This window comes from Carlito syrichta, unplaced genomic scaffold (genome assembly GCF_000164805.1).
Source record: "Carlito syrichta isolate Samal-C Ts95f unplaced genomic scaffold, Tarsius_syrichta-2.0.1 Scaffold307624, whole genome shotgun sequence".
NCBI lineage: Eukaryota > Metazoa > Chordata > Mammalia > Primates > Tarsiidae > Carlito > Carlito syrichta.
This window is the reverse complement of record NW_007251720.1, coordinates 225,554-247,247: the sequence shown is the minus strand read 5'-3', so window position 1 is coordinate 247,247 and position 21,694 is coordinate 225,554. Positions and strand designations below refer to the sequence as shown.

The window sequence follows — 21,694 nt, the reverse complement described above, 5'->3', positions numbered from 1 at the left end:
TCTGCTTTCTGTTGCTTGTAACAGAATACCTGAAACTGGTTAACTTAAAAGAAAAGGAATTTATTTCTTACAGTTCTGGAGGCTAAGTTCCAGGTTGAGGGGCTGCATCTGGTCAGGGCCTTCTTGCTTGGTGGGGATTCTCTGCAGAGTCAGAGCCTCATATGGTAAGGGGTCTGAGTGTGCTATCTCAGGTCACTCTTCTTCTTGTAAAGCCACCAGCTCCTCTCCCATGGTAACCCATTTTCTCATCACTTAACCCCACAAATGACTTTTAAAGTCCCTCTTAATACTAAGATACTGAGAGCTGAAGAAAGAGCTAGTATAGGAGGAAGAACACAGAATTGGAAGGTAGGAGACCTTCTACCTCAAGATTGTTCTGGACTACCTGTGTCAAGCAGAGCAAGTCTTTGAGACCTCTCTGGAGGCTTCCTCATGTGTTAAAAGAGGGCTGAAGTTTTACAAAATCTCTATGGTTGCCTCTAACTTTTGAACAGTTCATAAATCTTACTTAGAACTTATCTTTTAAGCTGGGAGGCCTAGGCAAGTGGATTGCCTGAGCCTGCGGGTTTGAGACCAGCCAGGGCAACTTGGCGAGACCTTATCACTACAATAAATCAAAAATTAGCCAGGTCCGGTAGTGTGCACCTATAGTTCCGGCTACTTGGAAGGCTGAGGCAGAAGGATCGCCGGAGGAGCCCAGCAGGTCAACGCTGGGATGGACGTGAGCATGCATTCCAGCCTGGGTGACAGAGTGAGACTCCAACTCAAAAGGAAAAAAAAAAGATCCATCATATTATAAAGCTATTTTCATGTATCAGAATCCTTAGAATACCATAATACCTTTACTATGGTGATGGCTAATTTTGGCTGTTAACTTGACTGGATCAAGGAATACCAGGAGAACTAGTAAAGTCTTATTTCTGGGTGTGTCTGTGAGGGTATCTCCAGAGGAGATCGGCATGTGAGTCAGAATGGACTTAGAAGTGAAGATCCACCCTCACCGTGGGTGGTACCATCTAATCCGCCAGGGGCCCAGAGAGAACAAAAACAGAGGAAAGGCGAATTGGTATCTCCCTCTCATAGAGCTGGAACACATTCTTCTTTTCCTGCCTTCAACATCAGAACTGTAGGCTCTCCGGCCTGTTTATCTTTTATATAGTACTTCTACTGTGCCTTTTCTATGTCTAGACATGTTTAGATATGCACTATTTTACCATCGTGTTACAACTGCCTGCAGTATTCAGTACAGTAACATGTTGTGCAGGTTTGTGGCCTAGGAGCAATAGTCTACACCCTATAGCCCAGGAGTGCAGCAGGTTAGACCATCTAGGTGTGCATACGTGCACTCTATGAAGCTCCCGCACTAAGAAACTGCCAAAGATCCATTTCTTGGAACATATCCCGTTGTTAAGCGACCTATGACTGCATATGTGGCCCACTGGTTCTGTCTCTCTGGAGAACCCTAATGCAAACACCAAGAACTTTGACACCTCTCAAAATAGTGAGGACATAAAAAATGCAAATTCAAAATGCAGTGGATCCTCACTAGTCAGAGATTCTGCATTTTCAAGTTACCTGCTTGCTAAAGTTTAGATTGTGACTCCAAAATCTATACTTGCAGTACACTGGCAGTCATTCAGACACGTGTAGAGTGGTGGGACATTTGAGCTGCTTGATGCATACAGATCCAGTGCGAGCTTTCATACTGTACACAAGTGTCCCTCCTGCAATCTATTCCTTGCCATGTTACCAGCATTTCTGTGCTTTCCTTGGTGGTTCTGCTGTTTAAAATGGCCTCAGAGCATAATGTTGAAGTGCTGTTTAGTATTCCTAACATAAAGGAAGGCAGTGATATGCCCCATGGAAAATATGCATGTTAGATAAGCTCCATTCAGGCATGAATTGGCTGTGGGTGTAATGCTAGCAAGTCAACAATACATATTAAATAAGGTGACTTGAAATATAAACACACATAAAGTTATGCATTGATATGTATTGACTGGTTAATGAAAATGTTACTAGACCTTGCAGGAACCTAATTCTTTCATGATAAAAAACACTTGGCTAACTAAGGATAGAAGGCAACTTTTCAACCGAATAAAGGGCATCTATAAAATACCCACTCACAGCTATCATCACACCTAATGGTGAAAGACTGGATGTGTTTTCCCTAAGATCAGGAATATGACAAAGATATCCATATCTTTACCTTAGGGACTAAGACAAAGATATCCACTTCAACATGAGAGACTCTAGCCGGGACAATTAGGCAAGAAAATACAAAAAAATCCAGATTGGACTTCATTGTTTCCTAAGAAAACTGTACAACTCATTTATTTCAAGTAATATTTAATAATATTAGAAAAGTAGCTCTGAGATATTTGTCAAATGCTATTTGGAGCCTATTCTGTTCTCTTCTAGCCATAAAGACCTAACCTCTCAAATATTTATCCATTAATGCAAGAAAGATTGTCTTTAGGAACAGAGACACCAACACTATGAAATTGATACTACTTATAGTAACTCTGTTGTAAAATTTGACAGAATCTACACTGGGGAAAAACAGAAGGACTTTAGAGGAAAAAAGTTCCTTTTAAATAAAGTCTAGGAAAACAAAACAAAACCCAAAAGTATCCCACTTCTATTTGATCTGTTCTAATGCCTTCTCAGGTCAGAGGTAACAGTTACAAAAAAAAGTGAAAAAAAAGATGATTTAATATCAATGATTCTTTATGAAAATACTTTAGGTTCAACAGACACAACTGCAAAAGGAAAAATGTCCACTTATTCTGGATGTGAAGATATACAATGGCGAGATGGTCAGAATCAGGTTCAGTGTAGAGGCCTGGTGATTTTCTGTGACCATTGTTTTACTCTATTTCCTTTATTAATAAACACATCGTTGACATCTTTAAAAAATACATTATCTTATTTCCTCCATTACAGTATAACCTCCTTTTGGTCCACTTTGGGTACTTAATATTCTTCTGCTGCACCTCAACTAGTCTCTATAGGAACCCAATAAATGTTTGTATACTTTGAAGGCATTCCAAGCTTTCGATTACTTGCATGTGAAGGATCTATTTCGTGCACTACCCATAGCAAGATCAAGGACAAGGAAGCTTCTTATTTCCTACAACAAATTCTGACCAAGCTCTTACAATGTGTAGGAAATCACGAGAGGTGTGTGTTTTTTTTTTTTTTTTTTTTGAGTTGGAGTTTCACTCCTTCGCCCAGATTGGAGTGCAGTGGCCGCTCCTGGCCACCGCAGCCTCCACTCGCTGGACTCCAGCGATCCTTCTGCCTCAGCCTTCTGAGTAGCCGGAATTACAGGTGCCTGCTACCACGCCCAGCTGATTTTTGATTTTACTGTAGAGATGAGGTCTCGCCAAGTTGCCCAGGCGGGTCTCGAACCCGCGGTCTCAGGCAATCTACTCACCTCGGCTTCCCAAAGTGCGGGATTACAGGCTGAGCCACAGAGTCCAGCCGGGAGGTGTGTTCTTTACTTGGGTTTGCTACCCTCCGGAGTTGGCACAAAGAGAAAACCAATTAACCACAGATAAGTCAAGGAAGTCAACCTGCTATTTAAGAACCAATGAAATGCATCCCAAGTCAGATAGATATTCAGTTTCCAGAATGTTTGCTACTTTGAATTATGCATGCCACTGAATCTGGAGTCAGAGGATTACTCACATCACAAATGTCAACTACCTGGAACAATTATTAAGTTGTCTGCCATTATTACATGTTAAAGAAATGATGTTTAGAAACTGGTCAATGAAAGCAACAGGAATGAACACCTCCCTCCACCCTACCAACCTGCATGACGTTGCCTACAATGACACTGTCAACAACTTCAGGTGAGACTTTGCCAGCAGACAAGGCAGCCTTGGCAGCAAATTCAGTTAGGTCGGTAGCGGTGAAGCCTTTCAGAAGACCTCCGAAAGCACCAAAAGGTGTGCGCTTAGCAGCAACAACAAATATACCTGTAGCAACAAGGAGAGATTTGTCAGCAATCAGATTAGTCAGTGTCCCCAACATGCTCTAAATCATCTCACTGTGAAACCTCAGAAGAGTGCAACTTTCAGTTAGATAACTGGAAGTCTTTGCCATGAAAGAACAGGTCACAACCACAGAAGCAGAGTCTTAAGAATGGTCAGTTTGAGCAACACCTATAAGCAGGTACCAAGAACTGCACTGCATGCTATAATGTAAGTGCTTGTTCTCTGATGCTTTGCAATGCTAGAAATATTTGTTGATAACTGAAATCCTTCTTCTTCCATGTGCTGGAGTACAAGACCTAGTATTAGAATCAAAGAATCTCTAAACTAGAAGGTACCTTAAGATTGTCTGAGGTCAACCACTCGCTCTAGAACTCCCTCTAAAAAGTTTCTGACAGGAGGTTCTCTCTAACCACTGCTAGAAAACTTTCAGTAAAAAGCATCCTCTCCTGAAGCAGTTCCCATTCTTTTTGGCATCAGGGACCGGTTTCATGGAAGACAATTTTTCCATGCCCGTGTGTGCGCATGCGGGCGCTCATATAGTCAAACCACATAGCTAATCATTGCCTCAGCTCCACCTCAGATCACCAGGCATTAGATTCTCATAAGAAGTGCACAACCTAGATCCCTCACATACACAGTTCACAATAAGGTTCACGCTCCTAGGAGAATCTAATGCCGCTGCTGATCTGACAGGAGACAAAACTTGGGGAAAATGTGAGTCATGGCGAGCAGCTGTAAATACAGATAAAGCTTCACTTGCTCACCTGCCATTTACCTCCTTCTGTGTTGCCCAGTTCCCTAGCAGGTCACAGACTGGTAACAGGCAGCTAGTACCCATGTGCAATCAACTCCTGAAGAAACGGAAGACTTTGATGACAGAAGAGAAGTCATCGAGATAGCTGACCCTGGACCCTGAACACACTGCTGATGCTTTTTTGGGTTTTTTTGAAAGCAGGATTTATTGAGATGACAGGAAAGCTCCCAGAGGGGATGCAAGCGGGTTGCCACACTACTGATTCTTATGGAGGGTTGATAATTTACACAAACTTTGAGTTCAGAAAGTCTTATTTGGTTCTGAATAGCTGAGACACACATTAGAGGAAGAATTTTAAACTAGTTATAAATGGGCAACAGCACTATTTATGAGAAGAAAATCAGGGCCAAAAATATATGCCAAGTAAGAATGTAGGACAAAGACGAAAATGTAAGGAGGCTAAGGGTCAGGTATTCTCTGACAATATGTAGTCAGATTCTGAGTCTTCCTCAAGAATCAGTTCCAGTATCTCTAAAAAAATCTCTAAAAAAATTTTTTTGTAGGTTTTTGTCAGCTATAGTTTTACATTCTGTTTCTCCTTCTACGATGCTCAGAAGAAGTGGTGAACGGTCAATCCCACCCTCCCACACAGGTATTGTACAAGATACTTGTTAATGTAAACCACTGCATGGACACCCAACCTTAATGTAATGCCAACCTTAATGCAAACATGAGGGAGTTGTTAAACTCACCAAAGGATTCACAGGAGGATTTCTGGGAAATGACTTCCTTGAGAATTTTAATTGATTAAATATATACATGCCTTTTGCTGCCAACTGTAATAACATAGGTCATAGCTAACTTTTCTTTTTTGTCCCCTTTTATCACTCTCCTCCAGATCCTTTAAAACTCCTTCCAACCCTTTAGACAAAGAGACAAAGACTAATGTAGAGAAATCACAGGCTCTGAAGTGCTATATAAACGATCTGCCCAGAGCCACCTTCCTACCTTTTCACATTTCACGTACATTTTCATGTGCTTTGTGACAGGTCTTCAATAGTAAGTGCAGCAAAGCTCACAGTGGGCTGAGTGTGAGCTGTCAACGATCCCAGAGAGATCGTCCTGCCAGGTCACCCAAAGCCACCATTGGGTGTCCTGACTTAGTGAAGAGTGTTGCCTGTTCCTCCCTACACATCAATGGGTCCTTTGGACTTCTCTCATTATGAGGAGGATTCCAAGGTGGTGACAGTTGGTCAAAGTGTGTAAGTCCCTATATAAGTGAGTGTGCATAAGGACAAATTGGTGTGCAACTGTGTGTTCAAGTGTGTGTATGTCTGAGTGGGGACTTGGGAATAAGCGGCCTGAGTTCTCCTGCTGAGGTGGTTACTATGCACACTTCTGCTCAGATTCCAGCACTTTTTGCGGTGCAGAGGCAGGCACCTTTTTTGGGACCCTACTTGGAAGAGAATGGAGGGGATGAGTTGTTGCTTGGCACCTGGTATCTGACTCACCACAATAACCAGACACTGGCAGCAGGGACCTCCGAGAAAATGCAGTGAGAGAATCAGTCATCAAGTCCCAACAGAGGAGAAGACACAGGAGCACTGCCACTGTCTTTGTCCTAGAATCCAGACAGAGATATGTTCCTGCCTGCCCATTTGAGCAGCAGAGCTGCCTCCTAAGACTGAGGGGTAAATTCTGCACCTGAGGCTGATAACCATTAACTGAGAGAGGATACCCCATGGGATACTCCATGTGTATTATCCCCAGAAGGACAAAGCCAGCTCATAGACCCAGTCACGCCATCTCCCATACTGGACCATTCATGGGACTACGGGTGCAATTGGAGGAGAAGGATCTGGCTCACAGCAGATGGGTAGGGGTGAGTTTTGAACTGATTCTACTCCCTTCCCCAGTGGTCAGTGAGATGTCTAATCCAAATGGGTAGTGGCCTGATTGGCATGCTTGGAGATGACTGAATACAGGTGGAACTGTTGGGGTGGTTCATAGCCTACCCTGACTGAGGTGAAAAGGGAGGTGAACCTAGAGGCCAGAGCCCCCTCCCTACCATTGCATGGCAATAGCAGTGGTGCTTGGGTCATAGCAGCAAAAAAGGAATCCAAAGTTTCAGAAACTGCCACAAGAGGAAGGCTCAAAGATCACAAAAGGTTTTTATTTTTCTTTTATCTTCCTCTATCTATATTTTGATGTGTGTGTGTTTTGTGTTGTTTTGTTTCTTTTCCTTCTTCTTTTTTCAGTAACGGTACAGATGAGGGTGAGCGTGTCATCATTTTTTGAGTTTTAGATTTTTAATTTAATTTTATTATTGGATTGTCTGTTGGTTTGTGTTTTCTGTGTCTACTTCTTTCTCTTCATCATCTTTTCTTCTTCCTGTTCTCTTTCTCAGTTCTTTTTCCTTCTCTTATGCTGTTTTGTACTCAGGGGTATACATACGTTCTCATCACAAAGACATACTGTGAAGTGGTGAAAAGTGGGTCCTGGGGGCTCACACCCCAGTCAGTGAACACTGAGCTGCAGATAGCTTCTGAATTTCAGTTCCCCTCATTACACCTTATTCAAATCTCAACACTGCAAAAAGACAACACAGCCCCCACCCCAACCCAGCTTTAAAATTGACAAATCTGGAGGTTCTACCTAGGGAAGAATAGGGGGTAGAACAAACAGAAGTGAAAGCTATTCCCTTTATCACTGAGCAGTGGAATTAAAGAGAAAAGAAAAATCCATCACAAATGAAGAAAAATCAACAGAAGAACACAGGTAACCCACAAAGTTCAAAACAGATAGTGCCTGAGAATACTGACCTTGGAACTCAAACAATGAAGAGCACCCAGAATAACTGGTCACAGATCACATATGAAGGAATCAAGGAGTGGATGGAGAGGATGAAGAAGAATTAAGAGGAGTAAGAAGAAAAAATAAAAAATATGCTTATAGAGATGTTGACCATAAAAAACACTATCCATAAAATAAATAAACTGACAAGCATGAAAAGTAGAATTAACCAGGTAGAAGAAAGAATCTCAAAGCTTGGAGACCAAATATAAAACTAATTCTATCTATTAAAAACATATAAAACTAATTCTATCTATTAAAAACAGAAAGAAAGCTTAAAAAGTTCAAAAAAAAAAAACGCCTCCAGGAGATGTGCAATTATATTCAGAGGCCAAACTGATACCTGATTGGTATACCTGAAGCAGAAAGGGAGATAGAGAACACCTTAGGACAAATATTCCATGAGCTTATCCAAAAAATTTTCCCTTATCTCAGAGATGTGAACATCCAAACAAAAGATTCAAAGAACTCCTGCAAGGCATCAAATGAGAAGACCAACTCCTAGACACATGATAATTCACTTACACAAAGTAGGTATGAAAGATAAAATCCTAAAGGCAAAGAGAAAGGTTAGACTACCTACTGGGGTAGACAATTAGAATAGCAGCAGACTTATCTACAGAAACACTACAGAATAGAAGGGACTGGAGTCCAATCTCCAAAGTTCTGAAAGGTAAACAAATCCAAGCAAGAATTTCCTATCCAGCTAAGCTCAGCTTCATCATGAAGGAGAATTAAAATCCTTCCCAGACATCCAATCCTTAAAAGATTATGCTGCTTCCAGACCAGTCATACAGCAGATGCTTAAGAAGGTATAAAGCACAGAACAAAGGAAAAAAAAAAAAAAAAGAATGATGATGCACTTCACAAAAGTACAGGAAAACACAGTATTAACAGAGCATACATTGTGACTGCAGAATTGACAACACACACATATTGACCCAAAAGTTAAAAGAAAACAAACAAAAAACTTTAAAAGAGCCTAGTATCAGGGATAAACTCTCACATTTCAATAATCAGCCTGAATGTGAACGAACTAAATGCACCACTGAAAAGACAAAGAATGGCAAAATGGATTAAAAAAGCACGACCCAACAATATGCTGCCTCCAGGAAACACATCTTACTACAAAGGACATCCACAGACTCAAAGGTAGAGGATGGAAAACAAACTGTCAGACAAACAGAAAAGAAAAAAAGGTAGAAGTTGCATTTTACTATCAGACAAAACAACCTTCAAGCTATCAAAAATTTAAAAATGAAGGACACTACATAATGATAAAAGGTTAAATCCATCAACTGGAAATATCCATCCTAAACATATATGCACTCAATACAGGAGCACCAGGTTTTATAAAACAACTACTAATCAAAATTTAAAAAGATATTGATTTTAACACTATCATAGCTGGGGACTTAAATATCTCACTAACAACCCCAGATAGATCATTGGGGCAAAAACATCAACAAGGAGATCCAGAACCTCAACTTGATGCTTGACCAAATGGACCTAACAGATACCTACAGAACACTCTACCCAACAACCTCAGAATAACATTTCACTCATCACAACATGGAACATACTCCAAGATCAACCACATTCTATGCCATAAATCAAGTACAAACAAATTCCATAAGATCAATATACTACCATGCACCTTCTCAGACCACAGTGGAATAAAAATAAGTATCAACACCAAGATTTCCCCAAAACACACAAAGACACAGACACTAAACAGCATAATGCCGAACAACTCCTGGGTCAACACAGAAATAAATACAGAAATTAAAAGATTATTGGAAACAAATGAAAACAAAGACATATCTTACCAAAATCTCTGGGATGCCATGAAATCAGTACTAAGAGGGAAATTTGTAACTCTAAGCACACACATCAAGAAAACAGAAAGATCATGAGTTAACAGCCGAACAAATGACCGAAGGGAGCTGGAAAGGCAAGACCACCAAAACCCTACCCTCAGCAGAAGAATCCAGATCACCAAGGTCAAAGTCCAAATATAAAAGACGACAAAAATATCACAGAAAAAAAAAATCAATAAAACAAAAAGCTGGTTCTTTGAAAGGATCAACAAGATTGATGAACCCCTAGCCTGATTGACCAAGAAAAGGAGAGTAAAAGCCCAAATAAACACAATTAGAAATGCAAAAGATCAAGTCACAACTGACCCTGAAAAAATCCAAAAGGTTACCAGAGATTACTGTGCACACCAGTATGGAAACAAATTCAAAAGCCTAAATGAAATGGAGGACTTTCTGACATCACATGACCTCCCAAGGTTGAAACAAGAAGAAACTGAGACCCTAAATAGACCAATAACAACATGGAAAATTGACTATGACAAAAGAAAACTACTTAGAAAAAAAAAAAAAAGCCCTGAACCAGACAGCTTTCTAGTAGAATTCTACAAAGCATACAAGGAGGAGCTGATACCAAACCTACTGAAAGTAATCCAGGCAATTGAGAAAGATGGAACCCTCCCCAAATCATTTTATGATGTTACACACTGATACCCAAACCTGGCAAAGAACCAAAAAAAAAAAGAGAACTACAGGTCAATATTCCTAATGAACATAGAAGTAAAAATTCTCAACAAGATTCTAGCAAATCAGATCCAACAACACATCTTAAGGATAGTCCACCATGACTAAGTAGGCTTCATCTCTGGGATGCAGGGCTGGTACAGCATTCGCAAGATCATAAATGTGATTCAACACATCAATAGATGTAAAAACAAGAATCACATGATTAATCATTAGATGCAGAAAAAGCTTTTGACAAAATCCAGCATCCCTTCTCAATAAAAACCCTTGAACATCTAGGCATAGAGGGTACACACCTCAAAATAGTAAGAGCCATCTATGATAAACCCACACCAACATATTGCTAAACAGCAGAAATTGGAAGCTAAACAGCAGAAATTGGAAGCATTTCCCCAAAAACTGCAACAAGACAAGGCTGCTCACTCTCACTCGTGCTCAGCATAGTGCTGGAAATCCTAGCTATAGCAATCAGACAAGAGAAGGAAATCAGGGGTATCCAAATCGGAAAAGAGGAAGTTGAGTTATTCCTCTTTGCTGACAATATGATCCTATAACTGGAAAGTCCAAGGGAATGATAAAGGACTTTGGCAAAGTTTCAGTGTGCAAAATCAATGTGCAAAAGATAACTGCATTTTTATACACCAACAACAAACAGGGAAAGAACCAAATAAAAAGCACAATTCCATTCACAATAGCCCCATCACAAGAAAATGAAATACTACAAAACACTGCTCAAAGAAGTCAAAGGAGACACAAACAAATGGAGAAATATTCCATGCTCACAGGTTGGAAGAATCAACATTGTTAAGATGTCCATCCTACCCAAGGCAGTCTATGGATCCAATGCAATGCCCATTAAATTATCAACATCATTCTTCTAAGACCTGGAAACAATACAGAAATTCATATGGAAACAAAAATGACCACGAATAGCCAAAACAATCCTAACTTTAAACTTTATTATCAGGTTACATAATCAAAATAGCCTGGTATTGGCACAAGAACAGGAACATAGACTAACAGAACAGGACAGTGATTAAGCAAAACCTCAATTTCTCAACAACTCATCTCTGACAAAGCCTCCACCAACAATCACTAGGGAGAGGAGAACCTATTCAGTAAATGGTGCTGGGAAAACTGGCTGACCACATGCAGAAGAATGAAACAGGACTCCTACCTATTATCATATATAAAAATCAACAACTTAAACATAAAAACTCAAAATAAATGAATCTTAGAAAATGCAAGAGATCTCCTTATAGATGTTGGAATAGACAACCAATTCCTGATCATAACCCCAAAAGACCACGACATAAGAGATAAGTTAGACAAATGGAACCTCATTAAACCAAAAAGCTTTTGCAAAGCAAAAGACACCATCAAGAGAGCAAGAGATAGCCCACAGAATGGGAAAAAATATTTATCAACAGTATATCTGACAAAGGCCTAACATTCAGGACCTACAAGGAACTCAAACATGCCGAAAGGAAAATAACAAACAGCCCTATTAAAAAGTGGGCAAAAAACATGAACAGATACTTCTCAAAAGAAGATATACAAACAGCCAACAGATACATGAAAAAATGCTCAGCAACGCTAATCATCAAAGAAATGCAAATTGAAACCACGTTGAGATACCACCTAACTCCAGTCAGCATGGTCATAATTAACAAGTCAAAAAACAACAGATGCTGGAGTGGATGCAGAGAAAAGGGAATGCTTCTACATTGTTGGTAGGGGTATAAACTAGGACAATCTCTGTGGAAAACAGTGTGGCGATTTCTAAAAGATCTAGAAATTGACCTTCCCAGCAAACGCTCTTCTGGAAATATACTCACAAAGCTCAAATCATTCTACAAAAACGATACCTGCACAGGCATGTTTATTATTGCAGCACTATACACAACAGCAAAAACATGGAACCAACCATGCTGCCCATCAAAAGTGGACTGGATAAAATAAAAATGTGGTACATGTACACAATGGAATATTATGCAGTTTACAGAAGAATAAACTTACGGACTTGACAGCTCTTAATGTCATTTGAAAATTGTGGCTCATCCTTCAAGACACAAAACACATAGGGATTCTGTGACTAACACCTGGAAACACAAGCAGTGCTGCCATTCCTTTTCCTGGTAAACGACAAAAACACGGACCATTCTAGGCTACCTGCCACCACAGTGCCATCTCACAGTCCTGTTGTCCCACTGATTTCATTCTGTAAACATACTTCCTAGCAATTTTCAAATGCTACTGCATATTTGCTGACCTTAGCCTATTCCCAGACTGAATAAAAATAGATTTTGTGTTTTCACAAAATCCGAGGGTATTGGCAGTGCTCCTGCAGTTAACCCTAGTGACCTTTGTAAAAGTACAGCTTCTATCCGTCATTTATGGTTCAAAAGGTAGCGCACAGGAGGAACAAAGGAACACAATCACAGAGCAATAACAACAGCAGACAGAGCACTCACCATGTTCCAGCGACTGCACTCAAGCTAGTCCTTTGAGCCTCACAACCTTAGAGAAGAACACTCTTTGCAGGTCATGTTTTTGGGGAGGGTGTTTGATCATTTCAACCATTTTTTAGTGTATAACTCAGTGGCATTAAGTACATTCACAATGTTATACATCCATCACTGCTGTTTCCAGAATTCGTTCATCATCCCAAACAAAATTCTACTCATTTGGGCAATAACTTCCCATTCCCCTCTCTCTTCAGGACCTGGCAATCTTTCCTCTATTTTCATCTCTGTAAGTTTGGCCATTCCAGATATTTCATATAGTGGATTCATACCATATTTATTCTTTCACATATATTCTCAAGGTTCACTCATGTTGCAGCATGTCTAAGAATATCCATCATTCCTCTTTCTAATGACTGGCTAATAGTCCCTTGTGCATATGACATATCTGCTTCTCCATTCATCCGCTGCGGAACACTGCACTGTTTTCACCTGTTGGTTTTTGGGAATCACACTGCTATGAACACTGGTGCACAAGCATCCGAGTCCCTGTGTTCAGTGCCTTTGGATGTCTTAGAAGCAGAATTGCGGGGTCCCATAGTAACTCTGTTTAACCCTTTGTTTTCCACAGCAGTTACACCATTTTACATTCACACTGCACAGCAATGCATGAGGGTTCCAGTTTCCCCACATGCTCACCAACACCTGTGACTTTCCAGGTTTTTAAACTGGTCATCTAGTGGGCATGAATAGGCATTTCATGTGGTTTTGATTTGCACCTCCCTAATGACTAGACTCTTTTCATGTGCCTTGTGATTATTTGTGTATCTTCTCTGGAGGAATGTCTATTCAAATCTTTAAGTCATTTTTAAATTTGAGTTTTTTCTTTTTGCTATTAAGTTGTGGCAGTTCTTTGCATAATCTGAGTATTAAATCCTTATCAGAAGCAATTTGCAAATGTTTTCTCCCATTCTTTGGGTAACTTTTCACTTTGTTGATAGCATCCTTTGATGCACAATTTTTAACTTCTGAGGACATCCAATTATGTATTTTGTTTTTTGTTTCCTATTCCCTTGATGCTGTTTTTAAGAACCTATAAAGATTTCTCCCTATGTTTTCTTCTAAGAGTTTTTATAGTTTTAACTCCTTCTAGGTCTTTGATCCATTTTGATTTAATTTTTGTAGATGGTGTATGATAAAGGTCTCATGTCTGTTGCCTGTGGATATCCACTTGTCCTAACTCCATCGTTGAAGACACTGTCCTTTCTCCACGCAATGGTCTTGGCACACTTGTCAAAAATCAATTGACCAAAAATATCAGGGTTTATCTCTGGGCTCTCTATCCTATTCTTTTGGTCTATAGGTCTGCCCTTATACCAGCAACATACTGTTTTGATTACAGTGGCTTTGGAAAGTTTTCAGATGGGAAGTATGAGTCTTCCAACTCTGTCTTCTTCTAAGATTGCTGGACTATGAATACATGATCTCTTGAAATTTAATATGAATTTCAGGATTTTTTTATTTCTGCAAAAAACTTCATTGGGGTTTTTATAGGAATTGTATTGAATGTGTACATTTCTTTTGGTGGTATTGTCGTAACAGTATTAAGTCTTCCAATACATAAATATGGGATGGCTTTCCACTTATTTAGGTCCTTTTTTCATTTCTTTTGGAAGTCTTCCACCTGCTTGGCTAGTTTTATTCTTAAGTATTTTATTCTTTTTGACGCCATTTACATGGAATTGTTTTTCTGAATGTTCATTACTCTTTCTGTTGATTTATATCCTATACTTTGCTGAACTCATTTATCAGCTCTAACAGTTTTTTAAAAATGTGTGTGTAGATTCTTTAGGCTTTTCAACACATAAGTTGTGTTGTTTACAAAGAGATAGTTTTACTTCTTTCTGTCTAAATTTATCTCTCTTTATTTTATAGCTGTTCTGGCTAGAACTTCCAATACTATGTTGAAGTGAAAAGAACAGGTATCCTTATCTTGTCTTGATCTTAGGGGAATGAGTATGATGCTGACCCTTTGCACTTGTAGACAGCTCACGTATCACCTACCAGTAACTCGATCACACTTTTAGGAAACAGTGAAAAAGAAATCACTTTATATTAAATAGTACAGTGTTGAAATAGTTATTTTATTGTAATGATACTGGCTTATGCTGGAATTTTGGACATTGAGGAACTTATGACACAATATCAAATCTGTATATCTTATCTTTTTTTAACATGTGGTAACATTTGAAACAGTCAGTGACATGTATTGCATGGTCACTGATACACGTGAAAATAGTAATTTGTTGGAAGTCTTCCACCGGTGTTTTTCCATTCAAGCAGACAGTGCAGTCACTTTTCTTCCTCCCACATTAATAATATGCAATTTCATTAGTTCTGTTGCCTGTTGCAGCCACTCTGCCCCATCCGCCAACACTTGGACAGGTAACAACAGCTTGGAAATGAACAAACCAGGCAGACAAGGAGGAAAGTTGACACGTAGAAGGGAATAGAACAGGGGTGTTCAATTGTTTACTGTATCTATACTACATGGAACAGGTGGAACTCAAAACTTCACAGTTTTCCTTGCTTGAAAAATCACAGAACAAAATTCATGGTAACCACAGCCACTGGGAAGTGAGGAAGATTCTGGGAAAGACGAATACCACACAGCGAGAGGCCAAATTTTACACAAAAACTTTGCCCAAATATCTGGCTGACCCCTTTATCAGACATGGGTCAGACCACAAGTACCTCAGTCAAGGCTTAAAAAAAAAATTGAACTCAGATTTGAGCTACTGTCCATTGTAAAATGAGAGTTTGCTGCTGAGTTCAGGCAAATTTCAGCCAACCAACCAAGAAGTCAATACTCCTTGCAAGAACACAACAGAATCTGGTCTCTACCAAGTTTTATCTGTAATATCCAAGATACAATTCAAAATTAATCCACCTATGAATAAATAACAACAAAAAAGGACTAATTTTCAAGAAAAAAGACAATCAAAAGAGATCGACTCCAAGAAGACCCAGATACTAGAGTTGGCAGACAAGAATTTTAAAACAGCTAGCTATCTATAATAATTATGCTCAAGGATATAAAGGAAACTATGCTCCTAGTAAAAGAAAGGACATTTCAGCAAAGTACAAACTATTAAAAAACAACATAAGGCCAGATGTAGTGGCTCACACCTGTAATCTCTGCACTTTGGGAGGCAAAGGCGGGAGGGTTGCTTGAGCCCAGGAGTTCAAGACCAGCCTAGGAAACATGGTGAGACCTTGCCTCTACCAAAACAAAACAAAAACAAAAACAGAGAGAGAAATACTAAAACTGAAAAAGATCTGAAATTAAAAAAAAAAAAATCACTAGATGGGCTAACAGCAGAATGGAAATTAGAGGAGAAAGAGTCAGTGACTTTGAAGACAGATAAATAGATATTCTCCCTCTGAATAACAGAGAAAAATATTGAAAAACAAAATAAATCACGGGCAGAAACTCAAGGTCTGACCAATGAGCAAAGGCAATCCATTGGAGAAAGGTTAGTCTTTTCAACAAATGGTGCTGGAACTGGACATCCATATATATATACATATTAAAAAAAGAATCTAAGCATAGACACAAACGACACCGTTAAGAGAATGAAAAGACAAGCCACAAACTGTGAAAAAACATTTCTAAAACACTGAATTGACAAAGGATTGGTATCCAAAATATACAGAGAGCTCTTAAGTTCACCAATTTAAAAATGGGTGGCCGGGTTTGGTGGCTCAGCCTGTAATCCCAACACTTTGGGAGGCCCAGGCGAGTGGATTGCCTGAGCACGCAGGTTCAAAACCAGCTCGGGCAAATTGGCAAGACCTCATCTCTACAATAAATCAAAAAATTAGCCAGGCATGGTAGCATACACCTGTAGTTCTGGTGACTTGGAAGGTTGAGGTGGAGTGGTTGCTGGAGCCCACCAGGTCAAAGCTGGGTGGTCGTGAGTGTGCCACTGCACTGCAGTCTGGGCAAGAATGAGATTCCAACTCAAAAAATAAAAAAAGGGCAAAAGATCTGAACAGATATCTCACCAAAGATACACAGATGGCAAATAAGCATATGAAAAGATGCTCAACACCATATGCCATCAGGGAACTGCAAATTAAAACAAGCAGATGCCACCACCCACTTATTAGAATGGCTAAAATGCAAATCACTGACTCACCAAATGCAGGTGAGGAGGTGGAACAACAGAAATTCATCCACTCCTGGTGGGAATGCTAAATAGTAAGGCCAGCTTGGAAAGCAGTGGGGCAGTTTCTTTTCTTTTTTGAGTCAGAGCCTCACTCTTGCTCAGGTTGGAGTGCAGTGGCACATTCACGGTCACCCAGCTTTGACCTAGTGGGCTCAGGCAATCGATCCTTTCACCTCAGCCTTCCAAGTAGCTGGAACTATAGGCGCGTACCACCATGCCCGGCTAATTTTTTTATTTACTGCAGAGACGAGGCTTCGCCAAGTTGCCCAGGCTGGTCTTGAACCAGTGGGCTCTGGCAATCCTTCACCTCGGCCTTCTAAAGTGGGTAGTTTCTTACAAAACGAAACATACTCTTACCATATAATCCAGCAATCACATTTCTTTGTTTATGTTCAAATGATCTGAAAACTTGTATCACTCAAAAACCTGCACATGAGTGTCTATTCATAAATGCCAAAACTTGGAAGCAACCAAGATGTCCTTCAATAGGTGAATGGATAAAAAAACTCTGGTACATCCATACAATGGAATACTACTCAGCAACAAAGAGAAAGGAACCATTAGCCATAAAAAGAAGGAATTTTAAATGCATTGCTAAGTGAAAGAAGCTGGTCTGGAAAGGCCACATACCATATGATTCCACCTAAATGATATCTGGAAAAAGCAAAGCTAAGGAGACAGTAAAAAGATTAGTGCCTGTGCTTGCCAAGGATTCAGAGGCAGGGATGAATAAGTGGAACGCTGAGTATGTTCAGGGCAGTGAAATTAGTCTGCCTGATACTACAAAGATTATATCTGCCATTTACATATTTGTCAAAACTCAGAGAACTGTACAAATGCAAACTATGAACTTCAATCAATAATGATGTATCTATATTAGTTCATCAGTTGTAACTATATCACACTAATACACGATATTAATAAAGGGGAAATGCGTGGGGCGAGGGGACATATGATAATGCTCTGTACTTTCTGCAAAATTTTTCCGTAAATCTAAAAATAAAACTGCTCCAAAACAAGTTTATTAACTTACAAAAGACAGGAAAAAAAAACATGTGAACTTCAAGGACAAACAAGAATTATGGCATCACAGAGAGGAAAGAGAATGAATAGAAAAGTTATTTAAGGAAAAAATCAAGTAGTTCAAATTTCATAAAAGACATACACGTACAGATTTAAGCTGAACACACTCCAGCTCTAATAAACACACCACAGTCCCCCCAACTTGGCACATCAGTGTCAAACTTCTGAAATCCAAAGAAAACACAAATCTTAAAAGCATCCTTGGAAAAGGACATATGGCATACACAGAAATGACTCCAGTGACCATCGACTCCAATTTAGAAACAAAGGAGGCTCGACATTTGTTTCTTCCCCATATTTTGTAATCTAAGAAAGCATTTGTGAGGGGGCAATGCTAGGAGTGAAACATACTATATCTACAACAGAAAGAGTGTGTGTGAACATAAAAGCACAAGAACTTCCCCCTTGTCTGTGTCCCTTCTCCTCACCTGATGCTCCCAGACTACAGAGGCTAGCTGGAGTAAGGCCTTCACTGAACTAACACAATTACTTTGAGTGGGGAAAATGCTGTTACATTTATTTTACACAAGTAATCTGGGATGTGCAGACATAAAGACTATGCAATTTAAAGGATTTTTCTTATAATTTCATAAACTGGATATGTTAATTTAATAACAATCTTCAACACCAAACTAAAATCTTGTCTATTTTTAAAAGACTGAAAATTCAGAGGCAGACGCTTTCCAAAAACTGGAGGACAGTAAAGAGACGTCGTCATCCAAAGCGTAGTGAGTCGGAGCTTGGAGAGAAGCCGGCAAGCTGTGCTGAAGGGACAGTGCAGGAAACACCAGAAGAGAGTTGGGCACTCTGCCCACCTTGCTATCACGCCGCTCGGTAAGTATTTACTCACAGTCAGAACAACCACAGACAGCAGTCAAGGCAAACTAAGGAAAACTGTGTGGCATCCACTCCTTCCTCAGGGCTCAGGTAACAGGCAGCCCTGCCTACCTGCTCTGAAGGGTTACAGCACGTTCCCAAAAAGCTAACAGCAGCAGCAGGACTGACACCTGCTGGGTGAAAACCTCTGCCAAGCCAGGGGACGAGAGCCAGTTAAAACATGGGGGATGGCTCCTGTGGACAGAAATCTGATAAATGCCAGTCTTTCCCAAATTAATTCAGGTGCGGCTTTCCCCTACAGTAATCAGGCACACTCTCCTTTCTCACCACCGGGCCTGTAGCTACTTGAGAGAAGTGTACATCCTGGATTCTAACTAGCTTAGGACAGCACTGTTTGCAGCTCAGGGTTTGGGTTCTAGTCACAGCCCCTAACTACCTGTTATTCCAGACAAGTCACTTTACCTCATCAGTGTCCTTATCTGTAAGATTGGGAAATGGAAATAAGAAATGTAGCTGAACTGTATCACATTTTATAAGCTTTCTACTTCCTTAATAAAGGTGCTGATATTTCCTTATTGGGTTCATAGTTTTCAGCAAACTTTTAAAGAGATCTGCATTACAAGAAAAGGGTAAAAACCACTGATAAAATATTAACATGAAATCAAAAGAAATAGTACTTCCTTTTGTAAAAGCATTACAAAGCGATTTCTAAGTGAAGTGGGTTTTCTGAAAATTCAACATGCAGCTTTATTAAATAAATGTAGTTAAATTCAAAGCTGGGATGGTACTGGCAAATGAAATTCGCATCGTAGGAAATGGCATACACTGCATTTTGTTCCAAAATACCTACTGCCGGGCTCGGTGGCTCAGCCTGTAATCCTGCGCCTTTGGGAGGCTGAGGTGAGCGGATTGCCTGACCCATGGGTTCGAGACCCGCCTGGACTGGCGAGACCTCATCTCTACAATAAATCAAAAAATTAGCCGGGCGTGGTAGTGCGCGCCTGTAATTCCGGCCGCTCGGAAGGCTGAGGTGGAAGGATCGCTGAAGCCCAGCAGGTCGAGGCTGCGGTGGCCGGGAGCGGCCACTGCACTCCAATCTGGGCGACAGAGTGAGACTCCAACTCAAAACAAAACAAAACAAAACCAAACCCCCCCAAAAACCCACTTTTCACTTGTCACATGCCATTCTGGCTGTGACTCTCAGAACAGAGCCGAGCTGGCCTCTCCACCTGGTGCTCCATAACAGGCAGCAAAGCGTTCCTGGCCTGCAACGCAATTCTCTACCTTCCTTTCCAAATCTCCTCCTACCGTTTTTTTCCTCATCCCTAAGAGGTATCACCGCGAACACAGTCCTTCAAGGCAGAAAAGCCTGCAGTCAAGCTTGACCTTTCCTCCTTAGTTACCCATCACGGTCTATCAAAGCCACCTCCAAATCCATCTGAGTCACCCCCATGGCCCCTCCACTGCTGTGCCTGGGCCTCTACCCCCACCCTTCAGGCTCCTCAGTGTTGCAGGGACAGCTCGAATCCAGGCCGGAAACCAGAGCCTGCCTCCCCCGCCTAGGCCCCGGCAGAGCCCTGCCTGGAGCCCCACCGTGCCTGGTTCTTAGATCCCGCCAGGCTTTGCCAGTCTCAGGGCCTGCCGCGCTCTACGTCAACCCTTAACTAAGATTCCAGGGACTCCGACCACGTGCTAAGAAAAGGGAGTTGGCACGGTTTTAAAAAACAAGTTAGCAGCCCTAAACGTGGGTGCTGCGTGGCTGCACTTTCTTGCAGTCACTCCAACGGAAGGGCTAGAAGGGAGGAAGGAGGTCATGTCCCCATTCCGCCGCCCCCCTCCCATTGGCTGGGCCGAGCAAGAGGTCACTGTGGGAAGAAGGGGGCCCTCCAAGGTCCGGGGGTCACTCCAGGTCTAGAAGAAGCGAGGCTTTCCAAGGTCTGGGGATCACTATGAAAAGAGGGGGACTCTGCAGGTCTAGGAGAAGGGAGGCCCTCCAAGGGCCGGGGGTCACTATGGGAAGAGAGGAACTCTAGGTCCAGGAGAAGGAAGAAGAGAGGCCCTCCAAGGTCCAGGCGTCACTTATGGGAAGAGGGGCCCCTCCAAGATCGGCCGCAAGCCCTGGCCACAACTACCACGACGGGAGGTTGCGCCGCAGTCGCCGTCCTTCGGCCTAACCAGGGCTTCTCCTAAACCCGGAGTGTCCTTCAGGGCCAGGCTTACCCAGGCCCCTCCAGACCCCGGAGGGCTTCACTCCGACCCCGACTCCCCACCGGGCGGCCCGGAGCGCGGGCCTGGCCAGGGCGGGCGAGGAGGGGGCCGCGCTCACCTCGGAGGAGGGCCATAGAGGCTGCAAAACCCGGAGGCTAGGGCGGCGGGTCCTGGAGCGCCGAGACGTCGCCCGCCTCGCCCCAGCTTTTCGGGGGCGGGCGGAGCCCCGCGTGGGCCCGCCCCCTGCCCGTTCACCCACTCCCAGGCCACACCCCCGCCCTTCGCCAGCTCTCGCGAGCCTTTCACCTACTCCTGCGCCCTTTCACCTACTCCTCAGGCCACGCCCTGCGCCCTTTCACCTACTCCTCAGGCCACGCCCCCCCAGCCCCCGGCTCCGCTCTGGCAGGTGGGAGCCGCGGCGGCGCCGCAGTCTCCTGGTGGGTGGGTGCGACGGGACGTGGCGAGCGGACTTCCCCCTTGGGGTTTCTACGGACTACGCTCTCCTTCCAAACCGACAGACTTGGTTTGACGCCTCGTTCATCCTGCCCCTGGTCTCTGCAGCCCCTGCCTCCCCTGGTGAGTAGCATTTCCCTCCACTCCCGCCAGAGGTCGGTGCAGAAAACGCGGGGGCAGAGGCGCCAAGGCCGCCGCAAAAGGCGCCGCAGGGTCGAGGCGGTGCCAGTGGAGGGGTGGGGGG

The 21,694-nt window shown here is 42.0% G+C and overlaps 1 protein-coding gene across 1 annotated transcript in view; it reads right to left on the bottom strand.

The window, feature by feature from the left end:
- ACAA2 (acetyl-CoA acyltransferase 2) overlaps positions 1 to 21,175 on the bottom strand; it is a 38,702-nt gene extending 17,527 nt beyond the window's left edge. The window contains exons 1-2 of the mRNA XM_008064516.1: positions 21,116 to 21,175; positions 3,820 to 3,986 (exon numbers count right to left, since the gene is read on the bottom strand). Of these exons, the coding sequence (XP_008062707.1) occupies positions 3,820 to 3,986; positions 21,116 to 21,131 (183 nt within the window). The 5' untranslated portion in view covers positions 21,132 to 21,175. The remainder of the gene's footprint in view (positions 1 to 3,819; positions 3,987 to 21,115) is intronic.
- Positions 21,176 to 21,694: the final 519 nt, after the last annotated feature.